Genomic DNA, 17,523 nt, shown 5'->3' on the forward strand with positions numbered 1-17,523 from the left:
GTGAGTTGCCCAAGCGAAGCCTCCACTCTCTGCCTGCAAACGGGGCAAATTGTCCCTCTGCGTCACCGCAGCAAGGGGACAGACTGCCCCAGGTTAAGGACTTGCTCTGGGCTGTTATTAGGTACCAGCATCGCTCCACCCCAAGAAGTTTGGGGCTTACGTGGCACTTCAACCACATGTACCGTGATAACCAGAGCCAGCATCAAAGCAAACCATGTCTTTGATCAGGAGATGCTGCTCCCAGCCATGATCTCCATGCAAACAGCCTCCAGCAGCCGGAAGAGGTGCTGGACCATGGCCAGGAGCTGGCGATGTGGGGCAGGAGGGTCAGATGAATCCCTGGTGTGGGGTCTCCTGGCACGGATGCTCTTCTGCTACGGTGGTATTTCAAGCAGCCTACGGGTGTCCAACACCCACCCAGCAGAAGCAGAGCCTTGGGTACATGGGCACATGAGCACAGCCCAGAATGCGAGCAGGATGGAGGCACACATCTGCTTCTACAGCTGCAAAGCTCTCACCATGTGGGCTAGGAATAGACAGCAAAAACACACAGAAAACCATGGATAATCCACGCCAAATTCAGTTTCTGAGTGTCCCCCATGAAAACCCCTGTGTAGCAAGAGGGCAGGGAGGGGGGGAGCTTAATAAAAGCAAGAAAAAGCATTGAATCACTGTCTGCCGCTCAAGGAGAAGCTGTTGCTAGACAGAAGTAAAAGCCGTCGCCATCAGCTCCCATTGGCTCAGCCCCACTCCAATGACAGGCTTATCAGTTACCTGCTCTTGCAGCTGGCTGGAAAAAAAACTCATTTGGTAATGTTTTCCCTCTGATAAAAAAGCCCATTGCTGGATTCGTGAGTTTGTGTTAATCATTATTCAGGGTCGTTAAGACAACGGCCGAGTTTTCTGCCGATTCTTCAATTATCACAAAATTTAGCGTAAATGGTGAGCCAGCCCAGCTCTCCTTCGCCTGCCCAAAGATGCTCAGCGAGCTGCTGGGGTGATGGACCAAAGCGAAGGCTGGCGGCTCTCAGCCATAGCAACTCCCTGGCACGTAGGTGAATATTCACAAACACCTGTGAAAATCCTGCTTCGCTCTTGAAGGGTTCATCGGGTGCAAATGTGACAAAACTTGCCATTCAGATTATTCAGAACAAACACCACTTCGTCAGTGGGGAACGAGTTGCCACCACCCTTCATCACCCGTGGTGGGGTTTGCTCCTCAGCAACCCTGCCTCGGCGGGGGATGGACACTGGGTGCTGCAGAACACAACATCAGGGTTTTTCCAGCCCTTCAAATCTGATGTAAATGGGGGCTGACTGCCCCCAGATTTGCTTCTCAGCTGCGCTGGATCACGGTGGATGAGTGATTAGAGAAAGTTGTCCCTTGCCTGGAGCCCAGACCAGGTTTACTTTTGGCAGTTGGTCTCGCTAAAGTGTTTGGATAGTCAAGACTTCAGAAATACAGGTTTTTTTCCTTAATTAAGCCTTCCTCCCGCCACTGGCTGACAGGGAGGGAGGCTGAGTCACAGGCTGATAAAACCTTGTGGCCTTCCACCTCCTTTTTCAGCTTTCTCCAGCCTCACCCCAACACACCTGTGTCTGACATCGACCCATCACGTGGCTTACGGCAAGTTGGTGCTATGGGGTGGTGGGACATGGTGGGCTGGGGAGGCAGCAAGGTGGGATTCATGGGGACAAACAAGCTGGGAGCTGTGGGGTGCACCGTGTGAGCTCTCCATGAACCCAGATACCCCCCAAGGGGATGCAGTTATATGGGCCAGGTTATATGGCCATGAGCAAAGCATCCCTCCTCTGTGCCCTTCCTCTGGGTCCGCTTCCCCAGGAGCAGAAGATAGCGCTGCTGTGTCAGCTCTGAGATGCCCCCATCTTCTGATGGTGCTGTCTGCTGACCCACTGAGCTCCTGTCACCTTTTCCACAGCTCTGCTTCCCTTCTGCCACCTTGGGACAGGCAGAAATGGCAGAGAGGATGAAATGGAGAAAAACCCATGCCAGCCATGCTCCTCCTGCACCCCGCTGTGTGCCCCCACAGAGTTCAGGTCCCTCCAGTGTCCCACCGGGTCCTGCTGACGTTGCACGGCATCGCGCCGGGGCTCAGCTGAGCTGCACCCTGAGGCTCACACAGAGGGTGGTGCCAGCTGGGTTTTACAGCTTGCTGCGTCAGGAACACGCCTGGGACAAATTGCCATGAGCAGGATTTAAAGATCTACTGTGGGACCATGTTTCCTACAGGGTCTGACGGAGAGCGCTTAGACCAGGAGCCACGATGCAGCCCAGGTTATTATTATTTCTGTCGAAGGAAGGCTGCGCTCACACCAGCAGGAGGGCAGAGCTTTTTGGACACGTCCAACGTGTTTCAAAGTGTTTCTGAGCTGTCCCCAGCTTCATCTGCCGGGCAGGGAGGAGTTAAGACGGGAAGTGCAAGATGCGTCTCTTAATGGCACTGATGTGTGCGTCAGGTGTGCCTGCGTCACCCGGCTCCTTGGCTGCTTCCCAAGGCTGGGGCTGAGCTCTCCTTCCCTCCCCTTGGCTGCTGGGAAGAGCCTGGGGCTCATCTAGCTTGGCCATGGGGAACACAGACTCCATTTCAGTGCTGGCTGCCGTACCCACACGGTGCTGGTGGCCGGGCTCCCCAAAACCCCCAGGGTGCTGGCAGCCCTCCAGCCCCCTCCTGTCTCACAGCCCGGGCAGCAGGACTGGGGGACCCCTGTACTAAAGGTGCCTTGAGCCATCTGGCAAAAAAAAAATTACTGATTTTCTACAGTGGTGGCTGTTCATTTCCCCAGAGAAGCGTGTGACTCCCCACGTCCAGCCCCAAACCCCACTCCGGTGCTCACACCCAGCTGGGGTGTAGCTGTACAGCCACATATGGCACCCACAAAGCAGCAGCCTGTGGGCAGGGTCACTTCAGGTGAGCATCACCATGCAGGGAAGGCACCATCGCACTCCCACAACCTGTGCACAGGGACACTGCCCCACAGGGCAGGCAAATCCCAGCAGTGCCTCCCCGAGCTGTGACAGCCCAGCTGCTGGAGCGTGACACAGCAGGACATCTTCTCTTGCAATGGTCTTTTTCCAAGCAGGCAGCAGGGCTGGACCACGGGATTCATCCCTGCTCCTCCTGCCTTCACGGGGATGTCCCAAAGAGGAGGGGACCAGTCCATAGCCCAAGGAATTGCTCACACCAGCCATCATCAGGTCCCTCAAAGCACCTTCTCTGGTGCCAGCTGGGTTTTAAGCACCGGGGCACACCACAGGACATGGGCACAGCGTGTCTCTCCCTAGCCAACCCCATCCCTGCCCTCTCCCTCCCGGAGAGCTGCCAGATCAGATGATGTAATACACACACAGGGGTTTTGCAAGAAGAGGTTTTAATTCAGAACCAGACAAACATGCGAGGAGTCCATTTAAAATTATGTGCCTCCTGTGCTCTTCTCCAGGCTGGACATTGATTAGACCCAGACCTTCTTTTCAGGCTCCACTGTGCAAACAAAGCGAGGAGGAAACTATTTAACTGGCCCTGGAGGGTTTGCAGCCTTTGGGCATCAGCAAGAGACCTCAGCCCTCCCACGAGGAGACTTGTCACTCACCCACCATGGGGGTATCTCCCCATCCCAGAGGACACTGGAGGTGCCCTGGCAACCCCAGACACCCACAGGGGCTCCTCCAGGCTGGCACAGGACCCTGCTCGCCCCCAGGTGCCAAGTGACACATGAACACGGTGCAGCCACAGCATTTATTTCTGTGTGACAGACAGCAAGAGGCTGCAGACAGCACTTTCAGGAGATCACCAGCGTCCAAGTGCCATCATTTCTCTGTCCCCGAGCCAGGCTGGGGGCATCCGGACTCCTCTGTGTGCCAGGTCACCCAGAGCACATGGGGCACAAGCCCCAGGGAAGGAGATCAGCAGCCACCTCCACCTTTAATAGCTGGAGGCATCACGATGGCCTGAAACACGTGGAGGAGACACCGTCCTCCATCACAAGCTGCTCGCCATCAGGTCCGTGGGCCAGTACCGGTCGTCCAGGTACTGGCTGCTGTCTGTGCTGGGGTCTGTGATGGGGCTGGGGGGCCGGGGGGGGGGGGGACGGGCCCAACCCGGTCACACACAGGGGTTTTGCAAGAAGAGGTTTTAATTCAGAACCAGACAAACATGCGAGGAGTCCATTTAAAATTATGTGCCTCCTGTGCTCTTCTCCAGGCTGGACATTGATTAGACCCAGACCTTCTTTTCAGGCTCCACTGTGCAAACAAAGCGAGGAGGAAACTATTTAACTGGCCCTGGAGGGTTTGCAGCCTTTGGGCATCAGCAAGAGACCTCAGCCCTCCCACGAGGAGACTTGTCACTCACCCACCATGGGGGTATCTCCCCATCCCAGAGGACACTGGAGGTGCCCTGGCAACCCCAGACACCCACAGGGGCTCCTCCAGGCTGGCACAGGACCCTGCTCGCCCCCAGGTGCCAAGTGACACATGAACACGGTGCAGCCACAGCATTTATTTCTGTGTGACAGACAGCAAGAGGCTGCAGACAGCACTTTCAGGAGATCACCAGCGTCCAAGTGCCATCATTTCTCTGTCCCCGAGCCAGGCTGGGGGCATCCGGACTCCTCTGTGTGCCAGGTCACCCAGAGCACATGGGGCACAAGCCCCAGGGAAGGAGATCAGCAGCCACCTCCACCTTTAATAGCTGGAGGCATCACGATGGCCTGAAACACGTGGAGGAGACACCGTCCTCCATCACAAGCTGCTCGCCATCAGGTCCGTGGGCCAGTACCGGTCGTCCAGGTACTGGCTGCTGTCTGTGCTGGGGTCTGTGATGGGGCTGGGGGGCCGGGGGGGGAGGGTACGGGCCAACTCTGTCTCCCACTGCACCTCCACCAGTCTGTACAGCTCCATGGCCGTCTGAGCATCCTCCACCGATGAGTGCCCTTTGCAGCCAACCTGAGCAGAGGGGGAAAAGCCTCATTAGGAGAAAGGGTTTGGCAAAAATCCAACAGGTCACCTCGTCTGCTTGCTCAGAAGGACACAATCGCTGGGAGTTTTGGAGATGGTAATGGTTCGATGCAACCCAGGAAATAGATGAATCTCAAACACTTTCTGGAGGTCACAGGTCCTGTCCCTGCTTTACTGAGATGCTTAATGGTCAGTTTGGGAGGTCCTGGGCTCCCTCAGCTGGATCACATCCAGGAGCACAGGATGAACAAGGTTCATCTCCATCTCACAGACAGCACCCAAAGAAATAGGAGGACCAAGCTGACCACACAGGCTTGTAGCAAACCCAGGAACTGCTCCCCATCTCAAGGTTCCTGCTGCTTACCTGGATATTTTTATGGAGCAGGTGCCTGGCCAAGCTCTTGAGGGAGACGTTGGCCCTGATGGGCAGCCCTGCCCTCTGGTTCAGCACAGGGATCCGACTGGTGTCTCGGGTCCTGTCTTTCGGGTGGAAGTACTTCAGGGCTTGGAAGTCGTTGTGGATGGCGTGTCCTACCACAATCTTGTCTTTCAAGATCTTCAGGATCTGGAAGCGTCAGAAACGGTTAGACAGGCGGTGCATCAAAAGGAACACCAATTAAACATAAAATAAATCATTTTTCTGTTAAATTCAGTTCCTTCAGTTCTGGTTTTTTAGGTTCCCAGAATGGAGAAGTAACAAGCAAACCAACCCACTGCACGGCTTTGCAGGCTCCCTGTCCTGCACTTTTGTCTTTGCCTCAGAGTAGCTCAGCACAGGCCACCAAACATTCCAATTTGTGGCCGGCAGGTAACCCACATCATTTTTTTTTCTTAATTTCTCTCTTTTTCCTCACCTCTGCCTGAGCAGCCTTGAAGGGAATCGCGTTCTTCATGTGTCGCTTGGTGATGCCGCTCCAGCGTGTCCGGTAGTCCACGATGGGGAGCTCGGGCTGGACGTACTTGTCGTAGATGACATCCCCATCGTAGTTCACCACAGAGCACCGTGCCAGCTCGCTCTGCCTGCCCTGAGGACCTGTCCCCACCATCTCGCAGTCGATGGCCACGTACTTGCCAGGGCGCAGGACGGGGGAGGACGTCCGCACCCCCTTGGAGCTGCCATTCCCCTCTGACAGCAGCACGGAGTGATGCCTGGCGATGCTGTCCGGAGAGGCGGATGGGGACAAGGATGGGGAGACGACCTGTTTGGGCTTGGGGACCTTTCTGCAGCACGGTGCCGTGGTGTCCCCCACCTCAGTGAGCGTGCTGCATGCCTCCAGCCCCACCACGGGGGCTTGTCGGTGGGGGCTCAGCAGCCCCTTCTGCTCCAGCAGCGCCCGGCGCTCCATGAACCGCTGGTGCTTGCGGCTCTTCTTCTTGCTGGGACCTTCTGGGGTCCCTGCGGCGGGGCCATGGGTGCTCTGCAGGGTGGGTGAGGAGACCTTCGGGGCGGGCAGCAGTGGGGTCATCTGTCCTTTGCCAGGAGGCATCCCTGCTGGAGTAGGGGTACGGGGTGGGGGTGAGTGCCACGCAGCCCTCATGGCCCCCTGTCATAAGGGGTCCACACACCCCATGGCAACCCCCCTGCTCCGCGACATAGCCCCCAACATGCTGTATGCAAGCACAGGCAGGAGCTATGGGGCAGTGGAAGGGGGGGAGTGGGGGGGACACGCGACACAGACACACTGTCACACCCTGTCCCCATGCCCACTCGTTGCCTGGCTCCCACTCAACCCATTCCCGCTCCCAGGGCCGAGCCCACCCCCTTCCCGATCCACAGCCCCCTGCCCACCCCACTGACGCCCCCCTCGCCTGCCCCACTGCACACCCCTAGGGCCCTGTCCGCCCATTGCCCAGGCCCTGCCCGCCTCACTCCCGGCCACAGACCCCATTCCCGCCCCATTACTCGCCTCCCAAGCCCCTACTCGCCCCATCACCCACCTCCATGCCCTTGACTTGCCCCCCCGCGGTTGCCCGCGGACCCACCGCTGCCAGCCCGGACCCGGCGCGGGCTCCCACGTGTCTCGCCCGGAAGCCGCCGCTCTCACATGCCCGGGCAAGTCCCGCCGTGGCCACGCCCCCCCGCCTTCCCATTGGCTGCGCCGTGGGGAGCGATTTGCATGCAGCGCGGGTAGGGGCGGGGGCCCTCGTTATAAGGCGGGCCGGGTATAACGCGGGGGTGTTTGTGTGTGGTGTGGTTGTGTTGGTGGTGGGTTTGTCATGGGGCTGCCCGGGCAGCGCATCTGGTGTTTCCATCCCCGACCTGGGTGCTGCTCGGGGCTTCTAGCCTCTTCCTCCTCTGGCTCTGCTGGGACTTTCTAGGTGGTGAGTTTTGGGGTGGGGATGTGAACCAGGTTACCTAGCCACACACCATGGAGCTTGTGGTGATGCTGGGAGCATCCCTGCTTCCCTGGGGGGATCCTCAGGCTGCTGGCAGGGGCAGTACCACACATCTGGGGTGGGCTGAAGTGGTGCAGCGTGGGGTTTGTGTCCTTTAGGCTCTCCTGTGGTGCTCCATGGGGATGTGGGGGTCAGCTTCGGCTGGGGCGCAGCTGCAGGTGGGGTTTCAGACCAGCCTCTCATTGCTTCGCTCTCGAGGCTCACAAAAGCAACGGCCGAGGTGGTCAGAAGCAGAGATGGGCCACGGGCAGCCCCAGCCACCAGCTTGTCCCCGCGCCTTTAGCATCGCTGGAGAGGCCGTGCGCCCTAGGGCAGACTGTGACTTGTTGTGGTGGGATGAGCCATACAACAACAAAATCACTAGTCTTCCAGAGGGAGCCAGGCACCGTGTCCGTCCTCATCCCACGTGGCCCCGCGCTGAGCATCCCCCTCTCCCTGTCACCGAGGGGGCTCACAGGGATGCAGGACAAATCTCTTCACGCTTCCCCCTTCCCACCACCCATTGGCTTCTCCAGCCTCGTCAGAAAGAAAAGATTTAGATCACTCTGTGATTTATTTTTTTTTCTATTTTTTTTTTTAGTGTTTTTTTTCTGGCTAGTAAACCTCTTCCTTAAATCTGTTGCTCTGTGTTTTGAATCTATTGCTTCCGTCCCTGCTGTTCAGCTAATTAATTCCTCTTAATGAAAGTAGTTCAAAGTGTCCCACAATAACTTGCTAGGGAGCTCTGGCAGCTCTATATGTAGAAATTTCTCCTTGTTTCTGTTATTTGTAGTGAAACTGCAGCACAGCTCTCAGGGATGGTTCATGTGGGGTTGCTGGGGGCTCTTTGCCCTGTTTTTCTCCCCCCTGAGCAGGGTGTGAGCTGACATCCCATCATCACACACAAGTGGGATCAAACTCGAGAGAAACGGGCTTGTGTCGCCTGTGGCATTTCTCCACCAGATCTGGATGGGTGAGGAGGTGGCATCTCCGGCTGTTCTCCTCCCTCATCCCCCACAGCGGGATGGGAGATTCAAGACCCTCGGCTGCTTGGTGCTCATCGATGGATGTGGTTGAGAGCTTCTCCCCAGCGTTCGTGGGTCTGACCAGTCTTGGCTCATCCATACCAAGCCCGTCCACCTCCCCTCATCTTTGTTCAGTGACACCTCCTTTGCCAGGCCGTATGTTTTGCAAGAGGCGTGTGATTCCCCTGAGCAGTGTGAAATTTTAGCTGTACCCTCATGGTTACAAAGAAACCTTGACAGGGGCAATTATGAGCATGTGGGGATGAAGGGAAAGGCTCTTCCTGGTTTCCCAAGCCCAGGCTGCAAGGGAAGAGTGAGGTTGTTTTCCTCCCCTATTCCAGATGCAAGAATGGAGGTGGAAAAATACCAAAATAGCTTTAAATGACTCCATCTGTGTACCGTGGCCTCCCCTGATCCCACAACCTCTGGGTTATCAGTAGATGGTTCTCCCATGGTAGATGGTTCTCCCTTTGGTAGAAGCCTCGTGCCTCCTGGGGACGCTGCTCATCTCCACCAGGTCCTGTGGCCTCGCTGGGGGTGGAGGGTTTGGCACCAGATGGTAGAAATCCCGTTTCAGATTTGGCAGCTGAGCCGAGAGCTGAGATGAAGGCAGAGAGCGCCAGAGCCCGGGAGAGGTTTCTGCGGTGTTTGCACAATTTGAAATAATAACGAAATCTGTAAAACTCTGGGTAGAGCACGACTAGAATAAGAGGCTAAATTTGTCGGATGAATATTTTACTAGAAGTGATTGGCTCCGCTCCAAGCGAGACGAGCACCAGCCTGGTCTCTGGCTCTGTCCTCAGCTGGGAGCCGGTCCCTCTCCTGCCACCTGGACGTTGCTCCTGCCATAAAAGCTGGTCTCCAGCCAAGGTGCCCGTCCCCAGGTCATCGCTGCCTGGAGCTGTAGGGCTTCTTGCAGAGCTCGTGGTCCCCTTGTCTGCGATGTATTTCCAAAGCATTGCTTTGCAGAGCAGAGGTGGTGGCAGTGGGTGTCTGTCACCAGCTCCAGGCTCACAGACTCACCCGTCCTCTGCCTCTTTCCCTTCTCCAGCTGCTTCTCTGTCCTCAGCCGTGGTGCCAAGAGAGGATGGAGGAACTGAGACATCTTGACTTTTGGGATGGGAAGGGAGATGAAGTCCCAGCGCTGGGAGGAGACAGTGGCTGCAGCCGCGGCAGCCAATTAACGGGATCATGTTTATGAATGCGGATCAGTAATTCCAGGTAAACTCCCTGAGAGCAGCGCTGCCGGTGAACAAAGCCTCCTGCCCGCCTGGGAGCCCGCTGGCAGCCAGCGGTCCCCGACAGTGCCAGCATGTTCCTGCTGTGACTCTAAACCACTTCATTTCCCAGTCCCTGCCTGGACATGGCTCATTTTGTCCCCTATTACCACAACATCGGAGCTGGCACCCACCTTTGTAGGGCTGGTTTCACCCATGTCCTCCATACCTCTCTGTCCCTGCCATCGGGGACAGCTGGTGGGAATAAGGAGCTCAGAATTAAGTTAACTTTGAAAAGTCATCAAAGACCCAGGGGTGATGAGAGACAGCTTCAACATCCTGGGCTTTGTTGGCTGCCTGGTGCCTCTCCATCACCACCCATGGGTTGGTGCACCCCATCAGAGCTCCCTAGAGCTGCTCCCATCACTCCAAATAGGTTTGAAACAGGGGTGGTTTTTGTCCCCCCACTATATAGAAGGTCAAACAGAAGATGAGGGGCTACAGAAGCAGGTCAGGGCAGTGACCAGTGCCTTGCTGGACCTGGTTTCCTTTAGAGAAAGAAAGTCTCACCATGAAGGGAACAGCTGGAAACACCACCACCACCCTCTGCTGCAAGGGACTGGCTCGGGTGGCTGGTGCTGCCTGGCTGCAGATGTCACCAGCTGCTGGTCTGAGGGCACCAGCGTGAGGACATCAGGACAGACAGGGAGTGCAGTGCTCCCTGGCCTTTACCACAATGGGTCTCAGAGTGCTGTAGCCCTCTTACTCCATAGCAGAGGTCCAGCACAGGTGGTCCCCCTGGAAACTCTCCTTTGCCATGCTTCAGTCCCCTCTGAAGAGGGCAAAGCAGTTCATCCTCCAGTGCTTGCCCACCTTGTGGCTTCTGTGCTCAGCAGAGCTGGGCTGGGACTGGACACTTGTTTCAGACTCTTGCTCAACCACCTTAAGCCAGAAGGACAGGAAGTTAAGAACTCTGTGGATGTCAACCAAGGGTTTCTGCAACTCTTATCAGTGGGGGCCTCTGTGAAGAAATGAGGAGACTCTGCAGGGTCTCGGTCAATGAATGCTTTCTTCCTTCCTGCTTTATGCCCTTGATGCTTCAGTCATAGCTGCTGTTTGAGTTCCTCATCCTGAGCCGACTTGTGCAAAACCTCCAGGAGACCATACTCCTTCTGGCTAAGGATGGGAACAGACTGGATGTGACAGCACCTGCCCAGCCCTGAAGACTACTCTGTGCTGAAAAGTCCTGCTCAGAAGGCAGAAAACCTTTTCCTTTTTCTTCGAGCACCAACAACCTCCCTCTTCCTCTGACTCCTCCTCCACCATGCTGTGGGAATTGCCTGTATCCCTCCAACCTGGGCATATCTCCTCCTCAACCATGTCCTGGCAGGTGCTGGTGCTCCAGGAAGGAGGGATGCTCCCAAAGAAGCAGGAGAGGGCAGTTGATGCTGCCATTTGGCTCCCCCCTCATTCCCCGTTTTCTGGCTCACCCCCAGGAGAGCAGTAAGCAATTATGGGCCACACGGAAGCTTCATTATCGCCCTGTCGTGGCCTCATTTGACGAGACGTTTTATTGCCAAACTTATTAAAAGTGAAACGTGCGGTTTCTGCGCAGCAATTTCCTGTCTGCAGCGATAAGCCAGGCTCTGCCCGCTGTGTAATAAACAGTTATTTTTATGTATGGCTCTGGCTGGGGTGGCGAGGAGGAGAGAGGGCCCAGCTCGTGTTAATTGCGATGGTTAATGAGATCTATTTTGGGAGCGACGTGCGAGGAGGTGCGCGCCATCCCCTTGCCACCCCTCTGTGGTGGAGGTGGCCTCCGGTGGCTTCGTGCTCTGGGTGATGGCAGTGGGGACCAGGCAGTGTCTTCTCCCTGGGGTGCATGGGGGCACCACGCCTGGAGGGGATTAATCCCAAACCCCTTGCCTGCCTCGTGTCGCCCTTTTGTCACAGCCAGGAGCACACAAGGGACCTGCTGTGCACCCCCATGGCATGAGACACCCCTCCCCTGCAAGGGCTGCCCCCAAGCTCTGTTGATCCTACCTCTTTGTGATGCTGGAGGGAACCCCAAAACCCAAGGGCTTTGCTTCATCTTCCCCAAATCCTCCCGTCTACCCGAGAACCACCCCTCCTGCAGCGGCATTTGCTGATGATGCTGGTGACCAAAGCCTGGAGCATCCATCCCATCACCTCCCTGCCATCCCTCCTGCAGCAGGCGGGCGCTGGAGCGGCGACAGCAGGAGCAATAAATTCAAAAGGCACACCAATGCCACCGAAAACCTGCGTCGCTGCTGGGCTGGGACCAGCAGAAATTCAATAAATACCCGGCTGATAAATATCATTTCATTTTGTCAGAAACAAAACGTCCTCATTAGGTGTGCGGCCTGTATTTTGCTTTAATTATATCGTTTTAATACGTATTGAAAGGAAACAGCTCTTTTAAATGCAACATGTCAAAACTGCATTTACAAAAATCCTGATTGCATTTTTCTTTTTCCCCCCATACCTGGCCAAAGCTATTACTTGAACTCAACCTGAAAACTGCGTAACTTTTCCCGATTAAACAGTTTGTCAGAAAAATTCCTCTTGGCTCTGGGAGACCTGTTAGTTATTTGTCAGCAGTCAAAACCCTGTTGGGTATTTCCCATCTGACTTCTTCTCTTAACAGCGGCTTTATTGGGCTGGGAATTGACAGCCGGAAGATGCGATACTTGCTATTCATTGCAGTCATCCCAAATGCCACTCATCTCAGCCGACCACGGCTCCGCAAAGCAAAAGCCCCTCTCCTTTGTCCAACACACCTTTGTTTTTTGGCAGCCGTAGGGTATTTCACCCTCGATTTGCTCCCTCCATCCTCCTGACCCCTCAGCGTGCACTGCGAGCCCCGGGCTTGGAGCCACGTTGGGTCCCCCCATCTCTGTCCCCTTTTGTCCCCATCCCTGCTGCCCATCTCAGCCTCTCGCTGGGTAAACTCCCTCCGTCGCCAGCCCGGGCCCTCGTTAATTTGTATTGCAGCGTGTGTCGCGGACTGACGTGTAATTAGAGCTCCTGAAGCCTGTCTCATGCTGTAATTGCCATGACAGGGGCCACAGCATATCCGCTTGTTAATTAGTAAACCACAATATCCCGGGGGCTCGTTGAGAGCTGCCTTAATTGTATTTCAGCTGGAACAGAGGGATAATTACCCTTCGCTAGCGCTGCCACTTTTTAATTCTTAAAAAAAAAAAAAAAAAAAAAAAAAAAAAAAAAAAAAAAAGTGAGACTTTTCCTGCACTAAATATAAAGCCAAAACAAACTCCTCTTACAATTTGACAGTTGTCCTGTGTATTTACTAACAAAAATTGTGTTTAAATCTAAAAAAAAAAAAAAAAAAAAGAAAGAAGAAAAAGAAAGAAAAACCCAAATTGAGCTCCTGTTTCTCTTGGTGGCCACTGCCTCTCCCCTTGGCCATGCAGGGACCTGATTTTGTCCCAGGGTTGAAGGCTCCAGGGCTCCCAAGGCCGTGGAGCTCAGTGGCATGGGGATGAAATGCCAACAGCTTTGCATGAAGGCACGTTCTTGGTCCATCCTTCAAACTGACAGTGGATGAGCTTCCCCTGCTCAAAGGGTGCTTCTGTGTCCCTGCACATGGGACTCCACTGGGAGCCCTGTTTGTGGATGCAGGTTGGCTTTCTGGGAGTCCTGTTTGCCAGGAATCCTGTCTTGGCCGGTGGGAAGCCCCCCAGTTCACCAAGGGGCACTGCCTGGGATCCTGGCATGGCTGGCTTGGAGGAACAGCTTGTGTCCAGGGAGGAGTGAGTCAAGGTCTTCAGGCTCCCCACCGGCTGGAGGGGCTGAAGTCCCCTTGAAACACAAGTGGGAGCTGCTGCGGGCTGCAGGGAGGAGGCTGTGGATCTAGCAGGGCTTAGTGTAACCTTATGTTGATGCCAAGGCTGCTCTTATATTTCATTTCACATCCCCAACACACTTAGACCACCAGTGTCAAGTAGAACCTCAGCGTGCTCAGTGCTGACGGTCTCCACTCTAGCAAATCCCATGGCAGTGGGGCCCCAGCCCGCTTGGCTTTGATGGACCCCAGAGGTGGATCATCTTCCTTCTCATTTCCCTTCTTGGTAAACCTTACCTCATGGGCAACTGGGAGTCTCCTGGGACCTGATTAAAAGCTTTTCCCTCCATGGGAAGGTATGAGTGTGTCTGTGTCTCTTGCTGTGGTCATGGGGGGACCGTGGAGCTTGGGTGTGAGACAAAGGAGGTGCTGAGGGGAGCTCCTCAGGGGAGCTATTAGGTGGTCCAGAATATTGGTGGAAGGTTAACCTGGGAAGAGATGCTAACACACGACATCCATCCGTTTTCCTATGCTTCTCCCCAAACTGACACAAAGAGCTCAGCTGCCATCAGCCCTGCTGATTCCTGCTGTTCAAAAAATCGTGTAATGGACAACTGGCCTTCGGGAGCCGGTTTCTGAATTGGTTTAAATAACAGGCCTGGCTCTCTCCTGGGAAGCTACATGGAGGTCAGGCTTGAAGAAAAGAGCAGTACGGTGGCTCCAAGCATTAGCAAGAAGAAATAACTGAAGCAAAGAGCCTTGAACATAATTACAGCCTAAGAGCTGCGACAGGAACTCAGCAACCTGAACCCATCTCCTGGACTTTAGTGCAATCAACAGATTGACACTGCTGGGTCCTGAAGGCTGGTTTTTGGAAGCCACGCACCAGGGTTGAATGCCAGAGCAGGCGGAGAAGCAGCACAGGTGCCAGTTCCAAAGGTTGGAGCTAGAAAAGTGTCTCAAATGGCATGGAAGAACCAGATGGAGGCAACCACTGGAACGCTCCGTGCGTAATTGAGGGCACCTTCAAGGGTGAGCACGAGGTGGCTGCCCATCTCCAGGATGCTCTCCGCTGCTGCCATGCAAGTCACTGTCATTAGAGCTGGGGATGGAGTTTATAGCTGAGTAACCACAACAACTTTGCACAAATTAAACAACATACTGCAGGTTAATTAGATTTCGTACCACTGCCTCCATTAACTTAGCCCTGTCGTCTGCTGTCAAAAGTGGATGGAGCCCCTTTGAAATTCACAGGCGTTGTCACTCGGAGATGTGGATGGCTAAACCTCTCCCTGGGCAACCATACCACTGGGAGTATGGGTGGGAGATGCCACCTTCTGTGCTTGGAACCCCCTTGGTGCAGCAGAGGAGACCAAGTGGAGACGCAGCGCAGGGGCTGGGCTGGATTTCCCCAGCTGGCATTTCAAAACCACCTTCTCCTAAGATGATCTTTAAGAAAAATAGGTATTTTTGCAGCAGAGTCGCTCTTTCATTATTCCACGGGGCGCCGGGTGAATACAAATAAACAAAAGAGCCCCCTTCAACAACATCTGAGAATGCGGCTTCATATTTTTAAACCAATTTCCTTCCACCGTGTCAGGGCCTGTTTTGTGTTTGCTAGACAATTATGTGGCTAATGAGGACAGCCACGGTTACATCAGGCGGGATTAGGAAGAATAAGGCTACAAATGTTACAGTGCTTAAGACAACCACTAACTAATGGGGGCTCGGAGGGCATGCCCCAGGGGCAGGCGGCTCCTGGCAGGGCTCCTGGTGCTCTTCTGAAGGAGCTGGAGCAGGCAGTGGGCAGCGGGCAGGCTGGCCAGAAGATGAGGGAGACTCCTTGTCCTTGGGTGATGGCTGTGTCCATGGGAAATGAGAAAGTTTGATGGTAATTAGGGCTATTTAGGGAAAGCCATGCCAAGCGCGTGCCCTTGAGGTTGTCCCATGGAGGCAGAGACAGAAGCAGGAGGCATCAGCCCCCTGGGGCTCAGCAAAATGGGCTCAAAAGTAACAGGGGAAGTGAGCCTTGGAACTGAGATCACCAAGAAACTGGTGTTTTAGCTGAAGCCATCCCATCCTGTCCCGGCTCTCATGGTCAGCACGGAGCTTTGCGCAGCGTTTCTGCAGGGCTGTGGCTGTCTCCCACCCCTCTGAAGAGGGCGAGGAAGGAAAACAGGGAGGATGCCTGGTGTTGCAGCAAGACCCTGGTCCCTAGGTCACACGAGGAGCCAGCCATGGCCTCTGGATGCCTCCTCCCAGCTGCCTCTCCGGCTGCTGCTCCACCATGTGCCGTCTCTCCCATCAGTCAGCCGTCCAGACTCTCCCTCACCCGTCGGGAAGCTGCACCAGTGCTTCCTGCAGGTCCCGTGAGTCACGTTCAATGAATTCCTACACCAACAGCATCCCTTGCCACTCCCACACAGGGAGAGAAGCCTGGGCAGCTGTGCCGCTGCCCAGAGGGATTTTGCTTTTTCTCCTGAAGACCATCCTCCTCTTGAACCCTATCCCATGTTTCAGCTGCATCTTCAAAAGCCTTTCGGCTAAAGCAAACCAGGGCAGGTTTGCCTGCAGATGGATGGATGCACAGCCAAGAGCACAGCAGAGGTACGGCCGCATGTCCATCTTAAGACCTGAGCAGGAGACTGTCCAGACCCAGCACCTGAGATGTCCACCACCCCATAACTACATTTTTGTGTCAGCCCTCTGATGCACCCTCAGATCGGATGCTATCACAGCAGGGCAGAGCTGAGCATCTCATCCTCATATGTCTTCCTCACCTGTCAGTGCCGTCAAGGAGCTCCTGCCTTTCCGCCTCGGCATGTGGGCACAGCCACCCTCCAAGCCTGGAGAAAGCCCTATCCCCTCTCAGCCTTCCTACCAGAGAGCAAAGGCAGGTGGTGAGGACCCTGCAGAAGGGGAGAGCCACCTTCTTGCTCTTCCTCCCACCCTTTCTGCTGCCATTTTGCTGCCATTTGCAGATTCTCCAACATTTAGTCCCAATGCTTCGTCTCAGCATCCAGCTGCCCAACAAGCCCAGTGGCCAAGCAGAGGCAAGCACAGCTCATAGAGACACTCTAAACCCTCTTCCTGACTCTGCTCCATTCCTGGTCCCACCAGCCACAGACCTTGGTGCCGCAAGGACCCTTGCTTGCCCCATCCCTGTCCCTGCTGCAGCCACCCTCCCTGCTTGCCACCTGCCTTCCTGGAAGAAGATGGGACGTGTACTGCAGAGCCTCCCTTGAGCACAGACACTGAATCGCACTCCGGATGACTAATTTACGCCCTAATTGGTGTGGAAACGAATGCCAGAAAGCGCTGGAATACCGAGAAGTGAAGCTCTCCATCTTGGCTTCCTTCAGGGAAATGGTCTTAATTAAGAGTCTGTCTTGCAAAGAGAGATAATTTCCAGCTACGTGTTGAAACAGGAGCCAGGATTGAAGTTGTGGCTGAGACCAGCATCACTGGGTCCACTTGGCCGTTGCAAAGCAACAGCAGATCTGAGAGTACGTTCCTCAGAGTTCTGCATCTCCAGGGCATGGCCAGCCCTTCCTTGACCTGCAGAACATTCCCATGCCCCTTGCACCTCCATTGTTGCTCCTCAGCCCCAAGCGCACCTTCCCTTTTTTTGTCCACACACTGGGCCCCACCAGCAGCAGCTCCCATCAGAAGTGGTCACATTAGTTGCAGAAGGCAATTTTACCAGCCTGGGCCATATTGGTTCCTGTGGTGTTGACTCCATGCCTACGATCTCCACCAGCATTTCAATTACGATTGTTCAAACTTCAAATCACTCATTGATTAACCCTGAGCTCTCTGTTGGGTCTTTTCCCTGGTGTGTTTGCTCTGGACAAGCAGTCGCATCCCCACTCCCCGTGGCGGGTGGTCCCTGTCATCCCACACATCTGGCACCTCTTCCTTCCCTGGCCAACGGGAGCATGCCAGGAGGGGCTGCACAATGGCAAACAAACTGGATTGGCCGTATTGGTTCGTGTGGTGTTGACTCCATGCCTATGATCTCCACCAGCATTTCGATTACAGTTGTTCAAACCTCAAATCACTCATTGATTAACTCTGAGCTCTCTGTTGGGTCTTTTCCCTGGT

The 17,523-nt window shown here is 55.0% G+C and overlaps 1 protein-coding gene across 2 annotated transcripts; it reads right to left on the bottom strand.

The window, feature by feature from the left end:
• Positions 1-4,143: 4,143 nt before the first annotated feature.
• AEN (apoptosis enhancing nuclease) lies at positions 4,144-7,039 on the bottom strand. Of its 2 annotated transcripts, none has more exons than XM_014944331.1 (4): positions 6,959-7,039; positions 5,830-6,467; positions 5,340-5,540; positions 4,144-4,963 (listed from the first exon to the last, which is right to left on the bottom strand). In XM_014944331.1, the coding sequence occupies exons 2-4, from the start codon at positions 6,460-6,462 to the stop codon at positions 4,760-4,762; spliced, it is 1,038 nt and encodes a 345-aa protein (XP_014799817.1). In that variant the 5' UTR covers positions 6,463-6,467; positions 6,959-7,039; the 3' UTR covers positions 4,144-4,759. The 2 variants fall into 2 exon arrangements, with proteins under 2 accessions (XP_014799817.1, XP_014799818.1); XM_014944332.1 differs by having other exon boundaries at positions 5,830-6,464; positions 6,959-6,997.
• Between the last annotated feature and the right edge of the window lie 10,484 nt (positions 7,040-17,523).

The sequence above is a fragment of the Calidris pugnax genome, unplaced genomic scaffold (assembly GCF_001431845.1).
Source record: "Calidris pugnax isolate Ruff unplaced genomic scaffold, ASM143184v1 scaffold70, whole genome shotgun sequence".
Lineage (NCBI taxonomy): Eukaryota > Metazoa > Chordata > Aves > Charadriiformes > Scolopacidae > Calidris > Calidris pugnax.

What these genes read in the sequence shown, in the direction of transcription:
- AEN (XM_014944331.1), bottom strand. Translation starts at nt 6,462, where the DNA reads ATGCCTCCTGGCAAAGGACAGATGACCCCACTGCTGCCCGCCCCGAAG. An exon ending in TCAAGGCTGCTCAGGCAGAG is followed by an intron (nt 5,541 to 5,829) that starts GTGAGGAAAAAG and finishes TGACGCTTCCAG; the next exon opens with ATCCTGAAGATCTTGAAAGA. An exon ending in TGCTCCATAAAAATATCCAG is followed by an intron (nt 4,964 to 5,339) that starts GTAAGCAGCAGG and finishes CCCTCTGCTCAG; the next exon opens with GTTGGCTGCAAAGGGCACTC.